The sequence below is a fragment of the Schistocerca piceifrons genome, chromosome 1, assembly GCF_021461385.2.
Source record: "Schistocerca piceifrons isolate TAMUIC-IGC-003096 chromosome 1, iqSchPice1.1, whole genome shotgun sequence".
Classification (NCBI taxonomy): domain Eukaryota; kingdom Metazoa; phylum Arthropoda; class Insecta; order Orthoptera; family Acrididae; genus Schistocerca; species Schistocerca piceifrons.
In genome coordinates, this window is record NC_060138.1 from 326,218,291 (window position 1) to 326,232,721 (window position 14,431).

General features: G+C 35.4%; 1 protein-coding gene across 2 annotated transcripts in view; it reads left to right on the forward strand.

The window, feature by feature from the left end:
- LOC124782548 (double-stranded RNA-binding protein Staufen homolog 2) overlaps nt 1-14,431 on the forward strand; it is a 257,615-nt gene that overhangs the window by 143,405 nt on the left and 99,779 nt on the right. For both annotated transcript variants that reach the window (XM_047253950.1, XM_047253949.1), the window contains exon 9: nt 3,887-4,080. In XM_047253950.1, coding sequence (XP_047109906.1) covers nt 3,887-4,080 — 194 coding nt within the window. The remainder of the gene's footprint in view (nt 1-3,886; nt 4,081-14,431) is intronic.

The window sequence follows — 14,431 nt, forward strand, 5'->3', positions numbered from 1 at the left end:
GATTTCCAATGCGTTAAATATTGCAAGGCTACAGTATGTAGAAAATGATGTGTGAAGAAGAAAACTATTGCAATGTTTTACTGATGCACTAAGCAGTGCACACTGTGCCATCTTTTTCTCTGATATTGTGAACAGTACAATGAAATACCAACTCTGTGAGGAAAATGGTAGCACTGTGTTTTTAAAAAGTGCTAAAGTAGGCACAAATCTAAAATGATTAGCAGGACACCGTTCCAGATTTTTAATTTCATGACAAAAATGAGGATGCAGAATCAAAACAATCTAGAGTCTCATTCTTTACAGAAGACATAAATTAACGAATGCACAGTAGACAGTGCTGGTAAAGGTTGCTCTATTGTGAACACATCACTCTTTCAGATGTATGTGTATGGCCTTATTGAACATATGAGTCCTCCAAAACCCTGTTTTTTTTGTTGATGATAGTAGTATGTTCCCATCTACTTCGAGCGTAGAAAGTTACCAGTTTACAGCATAAAACTCAGTGTCATGGTTCTCAGAATAATGCAACAGAAGCTAATTGTAAATGCAGAAAAGCTGTAATTATCAACTTGAACTTACCAATCTCATAAAAATGTATCCAAGCTAGATTGAAAGATAAAATGATATGAAATAACAGTGTTACAAAAATTTTGTGTCTATGGGTCCAGCAAGATTTGAAATGTGATACACATATAACTTGTGAAAGAAACTCTCAATAGTGTGCTACAGTATTACAGTATTGAAAGCTACAAGAAATAAACGTATACTGTCATGTGCATGCTATGCACTGTTCCATTTGCTGCTTCACCTGGAAATCATTTTGTGGCATAATGCTACTCAGATCATGAACATACTTACAATACATAAAAGCGTGGAGGATAACTTGTCACCTTGAAACTGGAATCTTGGATCCCTTATTTAGCTGGTATTATAAATGTTCCATGTTTGTTTATCCTTGAGACAATCTTATTTGCTTTCTACTATCTCATGGAATCTGGAAAATTAATGCAGAACGAGAATATTCACAATTGTGGTACCAAAGTTCAGTCAGATATCCACCAAATGTTATCCACAACACCATTCTATAAAGGAAGTGTAATCCACTAGGGAATCATACTACACCTAACACACCATAAGAAATAAAAATTGCTCCTGGGCTATCACTAAAGGCCAAATTCTAGGTGTACCTAAAAACGTACTGCTTGTATTGTGTGCAAGAATTTTTAAATGTGCAAAAACTTTTCATAAAATTAAGGCCAGCAGAGTGTCCATGTTTATTTGCCCTGTCCAGTAGCAGTTGTATAATTTTCACTGTATGCTAAAGCTTTCAAACAAATTTATAGTACAATACAATACAATACAATAATGTAGATTCAGGCTAAGTTACAAATCAGGCTGTCACCATAAACTTCAATCACAAAAGGTATGAAGAAAATTGAGATAACCACTGAATGTGTTATGTTGCAATACCAGAAATGTGTTTACACAATGTCACGTGTCCTGTTTAGTGACTGGCTAATAGAAGCACACTGAGCAGGTGCAATGTTTATTTACTTGTTTATGAAAATAAATTTATGTACTCAGTGGTTCTTGTTTTTATACTTGCATGCTACTAACACGTACAGTTCAATTGATGCATCAAATTATAGATATTTCCAAAATGTGTTTTTTGGTATGATTTGTTTTGCACAAGTGTTGGTAAATGTTATGTAGGTGAATAAAATTGAGAGCTGCATTCCAAATTAAAAGAGTATATTGTTTGGATATACCAGTTGGCTTTTGATAAACATGGCAGAGGAGATACTTCAGGCAGAGGTGAAGGAAACCTTGAAACGCACTGGCTTGCACCTTAAATCCAAGCTTTCAACACTTTATTGCCACAGATCCATGCAAGTCTGGGTTCACAGTTGCAACTCATTCTTCGTAGTCATAGATCCTTGTTTCAACCCTAGGATGATGATTATGAGAACTCAGTTAACATTGACAGGTAAAGAAAAAAGAAATTTGAAGAGATAAGATTCTTGTTTCAATTCTGGGATGATGTTTATGAGAACTCTGTTAATACTGATATGTCAAAGAGTTAATTTGAAGGGATACAAATACCCTCATAATATAGCGGGAAAGTGTAAAATAAGTCAGAAATGCCATCGCCGTCAGGAAACATGGGAATGCAGAAGGAAGGTTGTATTTTACGGGTTCGTATACAAACTCTCGGTAGCTGTTTTCACACGTTAGTGAAGTGTCAACTGATTTTTTGCTGGTTTCGATGGAATTTTCTGTTGCTTTTCCACTACATTACAGGAATATGTATCCCCTCAGAACATCTGACACTGCTGGGACATGTCATTCTAGGTAAATTAATAGATCCTTTTCTTTATCATCATTAATAGAGTTTATCATCACTTCATGGTTGAAACAAGAATCTAGAGCTGTGAACGCAGACTTAAAGCGTGGATCTGTGACCGTAAGAGTTGTCTGCTTAATTTGCATTTCGGTGTTTCTTTCACTTCTGCCTGAAGTCCCTTCATATTTCTTAAGTGTAACTGGTTTAATCACTGAAATCTCTTTTTTCCCACAGTAATGGAGCAATCTTACACAGGTAATGTTTTATCTGGTGAAGTCAGCTTTCTTGATATTTTTGCACAACAACTAGTACCAAAAAGATGAATTCTGAACAGCTCTTTAACGTGATGCATCAGTTAAAGTGCATATTTTTGTAGTATGGCATTATAGATATGGTATATTAGCTTTACAAACACACAAATCAGCATTGTGCCCACTTGCCCAATTATTGCACAGGACACAAGGCATCATGCAGACATGTTTATTGTAGTTAAACAGAACACGAAGTAGTTAAACAGATCATTAAGAGCATTTACTTCAATATTTTCTTACTGTTAAGTGAATGAAATCAGTGGTGGCAGCATGACTCAGGCCAGGTGCTAGGTTATGTTGAAAGGTATTAGATGCCTTTTCCATTTATGGTTTTGTAGAAATACATTGCCATAGTTGATGATTTTCATATTTGTAGTTACACATTAAGAAAATATCTAGTTTAATAGAAGCACCACACTAAAGATCTCCCAAAAATCTGCCATTTGTTGTATGATGGGTTGTGCAGAATTGTTGGGGAAATTAACATCAGTGACTAGAAACTGTTACTGGAGTCTGTTTTATTTGACATCACATCTAGAGATATAGTTCTTCAAATGAGATATTGACTATTAATGTAAGATAATACGTAATTCTGTGTTGAGAAGAAAGCCAAAAAGCCATTTCAGCATTAAAATAACTATTATCTATCAATATTAGTGAACTGTTATCCTGAGATTCACAGCATTTTTGTCAAATTTCGAGACAATTTTGTATTATGTTGCTAAAAATCACTTTATTTTTTGTTTTATTGTTTACACAAAATTTTCCTGCCTGTACTCACAAGAAAACTTACTTCTGAAAAGCTTTCAAGTATCTGATTGCACTTTTTTTTCTTTCATTGATTATATAATGTAAATATTTCTGTTTGCAACACTGTAAATAAATATCGTGTCAGATGTCAATAAACATAACACACAAATATAAAGTAATTGATAGGTATATTTTCATCTTTAACATAATACTCTGAAACAGTCAAATAAGACAAAAATAAAGCACATGTGATACTTAAAAAAAAAGTCTACAAAATAAAATGATTTTTTCCTGCCCTTGCTCATTATTCATTTTGATGATGGCACACATTTTGTAAAACAGATTTAATGAAAAATTTTTTAACCCTTATCTTCTCCTTCAGTTTTTCTTGCCTATCCTCATATTCAAGTCGTCCTCCTCCAGCTTATTCCATCCAATGTACACAGATCAAAATCACACCATACTTGCTTTTGCATTACAGGAAATTGTTTGGATTCTGATCCAAATGCTGATCTCAAATCTCCCATTTCGCTGGTGCATGAAATTGCACTTAAACGTAATCTACCAGTGAATTTTGTGGTAGAAAGTGAAAAAGGACCACCACACATGCGTACATTTGTGACGAAATGTACAGTGGGGGACAAGGTCACAACTGGCCAAGGAAATGGGAAGAAGGTAAGAGTCCTCATGCTTCTTGGTTACACTTATAAGGGAAATCCTCTCTTAATTATGAAGATAGGTTGTTAACCCTCTTGGAAGATTGCATTAGACTAATCTTATATTATGCAATTAAACTTTTTTTTAAAAACTATATATTCAATGATTAAAGAATTGTAATACAACAGTTGTTTGTGATGAAGTAATAAGCATGAATTGTTTGTGAACTAATGGGTACTTGGGTGCTGGTTGGACTTCCATTTACGTCTCTGAGAAATTTTATTAAATGTGTGTGTCTGAAACCACAAAAGAAAAGACATTAGCTTGAAAAGCGAAGATAATTCACTTTGACTGCTGTCAATGTTGCGTTCTGAGGAGGTAGTCACCATTTTCACCTTTACTCGCTTTTTTAAAAATATTGTCACCTTTTCAATTTTTTTGTCTTTCTTCCTCTTTATTTTTGTTTCAAGTTTCTGTATTCATGTTTGTTCATTTAATTTTTTGGAATGCTGCCCTCATGAAAGTAGATAAAATGTAACCATAGGGGCGTCTGAAATTTGAGATAGTATGTTCCGTTTTGATTTTTTGAGTGTTTCCTATATTTTGCACAAGTGTTATTAGTATCAAATGTTCCTTTATTACCAACTGCTGCTTTGATACTCTGTTCAATTTTAAAAATAAACATTTTGAGATGGGGATGGGAAATTGTAAATTTTGTAGTGACTCGCTTGTCAAGACAGGTAGTTTGACAAGTAAAGTGTCTATATGAGGGGAAAAAGTAAGTGAAAAGGAATTATTTTGCAGTATGTGCTCTTGCTCTGTTAATTTTGAGACATAAGGTTTTCAGGCAATTTTTAACCATTCACTTTCAACCAAATTTAAGTGTAACTTTGAAATTAAAAACTACAATTAGAACTTTCAGATCAGACACAACCCTCAAGTTTGCTACATATGCCAACAGTACAGATTTTATGAACAAAGAAGAGTTCCACCACCAGGAAATTGATTTAGGCAATAAAATCAGTGATTTCCAGTTTAAAATGACATGGGTTTCAACTGACATTTGTAACATTTTTAAGATGATGATCTTGAACATTGGTCACTTTCATCTAAGAAAATGAGAACCTAATAATTGATGAACTGGTGCCATATTTCTGGGAGAATATGGTAAAAGAAGCATGTTCATCGTATTACACATGGAGTCTCAATGAAACTAGCAGTGTTAAACATTTTGGATTGTTGCATAGCAACACTTCACCTAAGAACTTTCTGCATTGGCAAAGCAGTTGGTGAAACATTATATCAGAAATTATGTGAAGCACTTTATAAACCAACTTGTCCATAAATAAATATCTATACTTGGGTCTGATAACCCTAACATAGATAAAAAAGTTTTTAGGTTTTTAGATAGTAATGTCTGAGACCCGAAGCAGACAAGTTATAAACATTGGAACTTGCTATATTTATAAATGCATAATGCCTATACAGAGGCTTTGGGGTGTATGGTGAAAAAGCATCCAAATTTCTCTTTGTTATTAACTATTATTTTGACAGACGGCCTGTTTGCTGGGAAGAATTTGAGGGAATTCAGTCTTAAGTTCAACATTCCACATCGCGAGTTTCTGAGCGTACAATGTAGCTCACTTTTAAGACTTTCAGCAGACAGGATTTTGGAACAGTGAGGTGGTATTCAGTATTACGTCCTTAAACATATACATCTAAAGAAGAATTCTGCTGCTGTTTAGTCCAAATCCTACAATGCCATTGTGAATGCTAAAAAAGAGTCATCAATGAAAGCAGGACTTCATTTCGTTACTTCATCTGCAGAACTTTTCAGTAAATGCACACAATGTTTTCAAAGCCAAACGCCTTTGGTTCATAAATTACATACAGATTAGAAAACTTGCTTCAAACTTTCTGGACTCATGTTTTGAATTTTTCTACTTTGAGAAAAATAGTGTGTGTTTCTGATGTTCTGCATAATGAACTCTTCACACCTGCTTCCTCTTGAACAAGTGGGCAAGTAAGCAAAGAGCTAAGTAAAATGGAAGAATGTGTCAAGTAGTGATTTGCAAAGAATGCCCAAAAACATTACATTGCAGCTTGAAATCTGGTTTGTAGCCCACCAAGGATCTAATAAAGAGTAGAAGCTGCAGTGACACGTTAAAGGTTGCAAAAATAATGCCGTTTGATGCCTGGGCAAGATTACTTATTAGACAAGGGAAGGTTGATAAATTTGGCCGAGCTTTAGATGATAAATGTATTCTCAATTACTGGCAGTAGCACATCTTAAGAAGAGTCTCATCATTCATAAAGTATCCCAATGTTTCAGATCTTCTTAAGGCTTGTCTTACATTGTCCCATGGAAATAGACACACGTAGAATTGTGCACAAGATATTTAAATATGGACAGAAAGCACATTCAAATTATACTGCTTATAAGAAAGAATGTGAAAGGAAAAGCACAAAACCAAAGACATCTTGAAGAGGAGATTAAAAAGATAAATAACATGAAAAATTCAATTGACTGTGAAACACCTGCTTTGGACGGTGTGCGGGGTGGTGAACACCAAACATCTAAGAAGGCTTGAGACTGCTTTAAAAAGACCTTCAACGAAAGCAGTAAAATTGTTTTAAAGGCATTATAATTAGCACAGGGTATGCTTGAGGGTGCACAAATTACGAAAGAGTGAAAGAAAGGGAGGTCGAAAACATTCAGAAAAAAATCTTGAGAAAAGAAATCTACTATGAGTACTTAATTTTTTGCTAAGATTTCTAAGAAACAGTAATACAAACATATTTTGTTGATCCTTCTCCAGTATTAAAGTGTAGAGTGTCATTAGTTGTAAATATAACATGTAGATATTTTTGTGAATTATGTTGTCCAGTATTGAACTACCAATACCAAATTACCCATGTACCTGCATATATTAATAAATTTTTATGAAGGTAAGAAGTTTGCCTCACCCCGTCCAGGGTCATAGTAGATAAATTTATTATGGTCTTAACTGGCCTTATTGGTAGGGGATTATCAAAAATGAAAACAATCCATTTGTGGCATATCTATTTATTGCAATAATTTGTCACATTTTAATCACCTTTTTCAAATATATTGTCACCTGTCTCACATTTTTCAAGTGCCTTCATGGCTTCTCATCCCGATGTTTGCTAAAAGTAATTCATTATTGTTAGTCTATTGGCATTTAGTGGGAACACTACTTTGATACATTCAACTTTATTTCAAAGTAGTTGTTGATATTCCAGGGGACATCTGCAGGACTGCCTGCCCATGGACTTTCTCATCGTCATAGTGGAAGGTCTTATCCAGAAAGACAATATGTGAGAGTGAAAGAAATGTCACACATTGGCAGTTAGTATTCAGTTAAAAGACCCCTGAAATAAACACTTGAATGTGGAGGTAACTAGCTACAGCACACTCTTACACTTTGTTGAGCTGTAGTTGTCGACTGTGCTACTCTTTTTACTGAAATAATGCAGTAATGGAGCATATTGACACTAATGTTGTCAGTCTCAGTTGTTATGACAATCTTTAGTTCATCCAGAATATGCAGTCTGTTTTTATAGACCCATCCTTTAAGACAGCTCCACAGCAAGAAGTCAGGAAGCGTTAAGACCATAGAACATATGACCATAATCTTTTACAGATGATTCAGTCACCAAAAGATTCACTCAAGAAATGAATTTTTTTATTAGACGTGTGACACTGTCCAATTGCAACAAATAATAATGTTCATCTGCCTCAAGAAGCTGTATGAGCTGTAATGTCATTACTTCTGCATCACTTTCTGAGCAGTATGATATGAAATCTGAAATTTGACAGTTATTATACTCAAACTTTTTGAAGGTGAACCCAGCATCATATGCCTCACCTCATCTATTTTAAATACACCAGAATGTCCAGTCTCTTCTTGCCTGCATCTACTTCACATTCTTGGAAATTATTGATCAATCTTGTTATTCTTCAGTTGTTCGGCAGTGTGGCAACAGGTTATTTCCTACCTACAACTTGTGTGTACAAACAACTGGCAAAATACTTAACAATAAAAACTTTTTGTTCTCATGAAAACGACACATTTACCAAGTAATGAACTATGCAATACTACAGATGTCATTTAGCCTTTACTCTTTGTGTTTGTGTTTTCGCTTATTGTTGTTTCTTCGTGTGGTGCTATCCTGCAGAGGTTGATCAATGAATGCATTGCAGCTCCTATTTACGGACATTATTACTTTCATGTGCATGACTTTTTGCGCACTATGTATGTTATTTTAACGATTTTCATGATTCTTTGTATACCTTTATCGAAGTGCTCCTTCACTTCACTGCAGATGAATAAAATAAAATGACTTGCTGTCTTTCAGCAGAATTAAAAAATAAGAATAGTGTACATTGTTGTTTTATGCTGTTACTGGGAATTATAACAAGGTACCTTTTTAAGACTGAGACCAAATAATGAAGCCAATAATAACAAGGTACCTTTTTAAGACTGAGACCAAATAATGAAGCCAATAATAGACACAGGGTTCTTGCTCTGAAAAATTCTGGAGCTTTGTCTACGATCCCAAGGAAACGATAATTAATACTTGTTAAGTTTCCATAGCAACCAGCAGCAATCCATATGCAGTACTAAGAAATTACAGAGCATTATTTAAAATATCCATTAATTTGACATTTCCATAATGATGTAAACTGGCATTATTTTTGCCCTTAATGATTCGTGCCACATATTTTGAAATACGTGAGGAACACACTCAAGGCGCTTGGTGCCTGTAACGAGATCTCTCACTGTTCCTTTGTTGATTTTGACTACCATAAAAAAGATAACTATAGATACCATGCTGCAATAGTCAGGTTGAGAAATAATGTTTGGTTGTGGGCTTACATGCGACCTGTTGTTGTGTACGAGGTAAATGACTTTGTTGATAACAATGGGAATTATATTTTAAATAATAAATATACATTGCCAGTGTTTAGTGATATAACTATTTCCAATTGATTGTCTTGAATAGCTCATAACTGTTAATATCCATTTCTCTCTTGATTACAGTTGTAACAGGGTGTATACTGTGCAGGAAATCTGGGAAAAACCAAGGAATTTCTTCATCCAGGAAAAATGTGGGAATTTTGTAGAATTCAGGGAATTTTTCGTTGGTTTACTTTTGGGTCAAACTTTTGTAATTTTGACTGGTAAAAATTGATGCTCTTGCAAAGAATTTTACTTTAGGCTGCTACTGCAGAATAATAATCCAGCAATAAAACAAATAAGAGAAAAACACCCGTATAAAACTGAAGTTGCAAAGAAAACGCACCATTTAAAACAACAAAACAGAGTGCATATACAAGTGTCCGCTGACAGCAAAATGTGTCAAAGACTTTAGGACAAAGACTATGCAATATTTTGTAACAACAAACTGCTTTTGATGAGTGTGGCATCACATCTATTTTAAGTTAGGTCCGTTTGAGCTGTTGCCAGTGGGCTCATCCACATGCACAGGGCTGAAGGTGCATATGAGCAGCACCTTCTCGTTTGTCACAAATCTTCATCTTTTCAATGTGATTTTCAATTTTAGAAATAAAAAAAATTTACTCAGGGGTCAGGTCTGAAGAGTAAGGAGGTTGAGGCAACACAGTGGTTTCATTTATTGTGCAAGCAGCCAAATGCTACCGTGAAAAACTTTTCTAGAGCTTCCAAGCAGGCAGATTTGCGCAAAGCAGCCAGAGGTGTAGTAGGGAGTAATCTCCATGTGACACACATTAAGTCTCATGATTTTTGCTGTTCCCTCTTCATTTACAGCTCTCTTGTCAAATCAAATCAAATCAAAACAGATTTCTGTGACTAGGGGCTATCAAATGAATTAAAATACATTCATATAATTACAGAAGACCAAAATATGTTATTAATTTCAGTTTTCTGATTTTATTTTATTTGCACACTATTGGCAGTCAAGCATTAGTCACTTTGCAGAACAATGAATTCCCCCCCTCCCCCTTGCACGTGTGCGCGCGCGCACACACACACACACACACACACACACACACACACACACACACACAGGCAGTTGGTTTGTTTGGAATGAAGTGTTTCATTCCACACTATTAGCTAGCATTGCTGTTCCCTGAATTTCAAGTGCAAGTTTTCATCTTCTGGCATGTATGGCATTACACCACAATAAAGAACCAAACCTGAGATAATACACTAGTGGTACTCCCAATAAAATTAGCTTCCTGGAAATGACACTGAAAAGCTGCAGCAAAAGTTTACATATCTGCCTTCCATAAAATACGGTGTTTTTTGGTCACAAAAAATGTTTCGGCCCTTGTCTGGTACCTCCTTCAAGCTGGACATTATTTCTTAATTTGTGTTGTTTACATCTTAAATTTATAGAACGTCAATCTTGAGAGTAAATTATAGACTAGCAGCACACTGTGTTTTATCATTGTAACTCCACATAAGGCTTTATATTTACTCCTGGAGTGGAATATAAACTGGCAGTTATACAACTTCTCAAGTATTCTTGTTAACTTTTATACATTTTGAAGAAGTCATAAAAAGCTTAATATAAAATCTGTGTTAAAATCACCACATAGCAATATGTTTGGCTAATTTGAGTTGTGGAGTCTAGTTTTCAAACAAATATTGTGCCAAGGGCTGCACGCTAATTTTGCAATCCTTGTCTGGATAGCATATTATAGAACAATTGCCCCAAGTGCAATAACACCATATGTCTCCTTCTAGCAACTTGGCGGACACACTGTTGCCCATGGTCACGTGATGCCCCACTAAACACAAAATTCCAAACAGAAATGTGACGAAAGGTGTACGAGCAGAGCAAACACAAAGCAGAGGCTTCCTACGTCATAGCAGCTGTGCATGCGCAGTAACACCTCTCTTCTGGCATTCTCTGATAACTGCTGAGAGAAACCTATTTCTTACAGATCACAGGAAAATATTGTGAACAGGGAGTTTGAGAAGCATTACTTTCAAAGAAAATTTCCTTTCCTGCTACATGAATTATGTTAAGTGTGAGAATGTGCAATGAATTTCATCAATCAAGGAGTGTTTGATCCTCAGTCAAACCTTAGCAATTTGAGGAGCAGCCAAGACGGACATTTATATAATAATTTAAAATTTTGCTGGCACATTTGTGTTTGATATACCTTAAAGGGTAACACACACAAAAAAGACCAATGTTATTGTGAAAGTGTAGCTTTTCTTGTAGCTATACTAAATGTATGAGGTCAGTTCAAAAATTCAGGAACTTTGTCCACAAAATTTTTTTGTGCTTGCTTTTACTTATTGTGCTTGGGTCTACTTCAAAATACCTCCTCCACCATTGATACAATGCTCCCAACCCCACTTCCACTTCCGGAAGCAGTCATCGCATGCCTCTTGCTAGATCACGTGAAGTGCCATTTGCGAATTTTCTTTTATCTCGTTTGTCACAAATCTTCATCTTTTCAATGGGATTTTCAATTTTAGAAATAAAAAAAAGTACTCAGGGATCAGGTCTGGAGAGTAAGGAGGATGAGGCAGCACAGTGATTGCATTTATTGTGCAATAGTAATGCACCCACAACGATGAATGTGCAGGTGCGTTATCATTATACAAGAGCCACAGATTGTCTCACCACATTTCAGGCTGTTCTCTTCTCACATTTTCTCACAGGCATCTCAGCACATCCCGATAGCACCATCGATTAACGGTTTGTCCCTGTGTCATAAATTCATGAAGAACTAATCCTTCAAGTCAAAGAAAACTATCAGCCTGGCTTTGAAATTTGACCTAATCTGACGTTTTTTTAAATAACCTTTTCTGACCACATCACATCACTATTTATGACTCTCTTAAGGGACATCTCATTCTCATTTGTGCAATATCCCATAAGCTCTTCACAGGTTGTGAGACGAAGGTCTTTCTGGCCTTGACTCATGAGCTGTGGGATGAACTTGGCTGCAACATAATGAGTTCCAAGATGCTATGTCAAGATTTAAATCATGACATGATCCAACTGAAATGTTACATTCTTCTGCAAACTCTCGGACAGTCAGTCTTCGATTGACACACACAATTTCGTTGACATTCCGAACATGAGCATCGTAGTAGACATCGAAGGGAGTTCTGAACAGGGGTCATTTTCAACTTCTGTCAGGTCATTTTTAAATCGCGTGAACCATTCACAACACGAAGTATGGTGTAAGTACTCATCACCATAGGCTTCCTGCATTATTTGTTGCATCTCTGTAAAGGTTTTTTTGAGTTTCGCACAAAATTTAATTCAGACTAGTTGCTCCTCTAACTCTACCATCTCAAAATTTGCAAACTGTGTTACACAACGCTCTATTCAATATAACACTGAACAATACCTAACAAACATACAACAATGAAACTTCCAGCAGCTGCACATTGGTGTGAAATTAAGAATGTTCTGCCATTTTTTGAACAGACCTCATATATTAATTTAAGACATGAACTTTTCCTATTTATTTGTTCGTGCTGCTTAAACAGCGGTGTTGCTGTTGACTGACTACATAATGCGTCCTAGGTTCTGAAAATCTGTTGTCATTTACTGGCTAGATAATGTGACATTGGCTATGATTGGCTGACAAAATCACGTCGCAGTCTTAATTTCAGTGCTTCAGAAACTAACATGATGTGTTTGGTGGAATTTGTATTTGCAATTTCATAATACAAAAATAGGCAGCATACATCTTGCTGCATATCAAAGATTTTTACAAAATGCTTACATATCTCTCTCTCTCTCTCTCTCTCTCTCTCTCTCTCTCTCTCTCTCTCTCTCTAAAGTTCTGCGAAGTTGTATCCTGGTGTATAAAACCTTTAACGCTCAAAGAATTAGTAGGTTTTACAGTTCTGAGGGAAAGTATACTGTCACTTAACATGGAGAAAGTGTGTTTTCATCTAGGAATAAGTATATTTTTAACTGGGAAACTCTGGAATTTTTTTTTCCTAGTCTGCATATACACACTGTATAACCTTCATGGTCAGTGATGTGCTTCCAGATGTTCAACTAAGTTGTTATTCATGTTATGGAAACAACAACTTGACTGAACACCTAGAAGCACACCATTAATCAGTGATGCCAAGAAGACCTAAAGGACCCCTTAAAGAAGCAGACTTGTTTTTCGAATTCACTCTTATCTAGCTTTGGATTTGTGAGATAAGCACAAACATATACCAACAAAGTTTATCAGTTTAGCTTCACATTGAAGCAGATACTCTTCATGTTTGTGAATATTTTGACAGTAGTGAGAATGACCATGAATTTAGATGAAGCATTTCTTACATTGACTGTGGCTCTGTGTTTAAAGAAGAAAACAAGAGACTGGTCCAGGGAACGACTGAAAATGAGAGATTTACTCATAAAAATCTACTAGCGGAAATATTACTCTCAAAAACTGATGATTACATCAACTTTCTTTAAATGGACATTGAAACTTTTAATAACTCATTAAGGCCCTAAAAGAGCAAACTTGTTACTCTAATTCACTCATATCTAGCCACTGATGTGTCAAACAAGCCCATCCACATACCAACAAAGTTTGTCAGTTTAACCTTACTTTTGAAGCAGATGCTTTTCTTACATACTGTACTTTGACACTAGTGGGAATTGCTACAAATGCAGATGAAACGTTTCTAACGCTGATACTGGCACTGTCTTTAAAGCATGAAAAGAAAATAAGACGCTGGTCCAGACAACGTTTTAAAATGAGGAAGAAATATAAATCAGAAAACTTGTTAAAGGAAGTGTTACACTCAAAACCTGATAATTGCATCAACTTCTGCGTATGGACAGTGAAACTTGTAATAATTTGCTTGGAACTACTTCGTCCTCCCATTGAAAAATAAGACAAGTACACGAAAATTTATTCTCTTCTACTTGGTGCTCTCATGGCAGTTCATTAAAATACCACAATGTGAGAACATACAGCCCACATCTTCCACTTTTATTTCATGCACAGAATATTGATTTTCTTGTTGACTTCTTCCTGCGTAATATATGGTTGGGAAGATGTGACACCACTACCATTTTGGTAATTGGTAATTGCCTGTGCTATTTTATCCTTGATTGTAATTATAATATTTGTACAAATTCATTATACAGTGAGATAAATTGCAATAAAACTATTTTTCACGAAACATATGCAGAGAAGTATTATACAAACAATGTCCACCACATTGTCAAATTTGCCATCAATCAACATTTCTGCAAACCCATTAGATACATACAGTGTTTGACAAACATGTCAAGGAGCAGATATTTTGCAAACATAGTAAAATTTGACAAATTTCTTTATCCCCTATGAGGCCCTTGAAGAGAATCTTCATGGTAT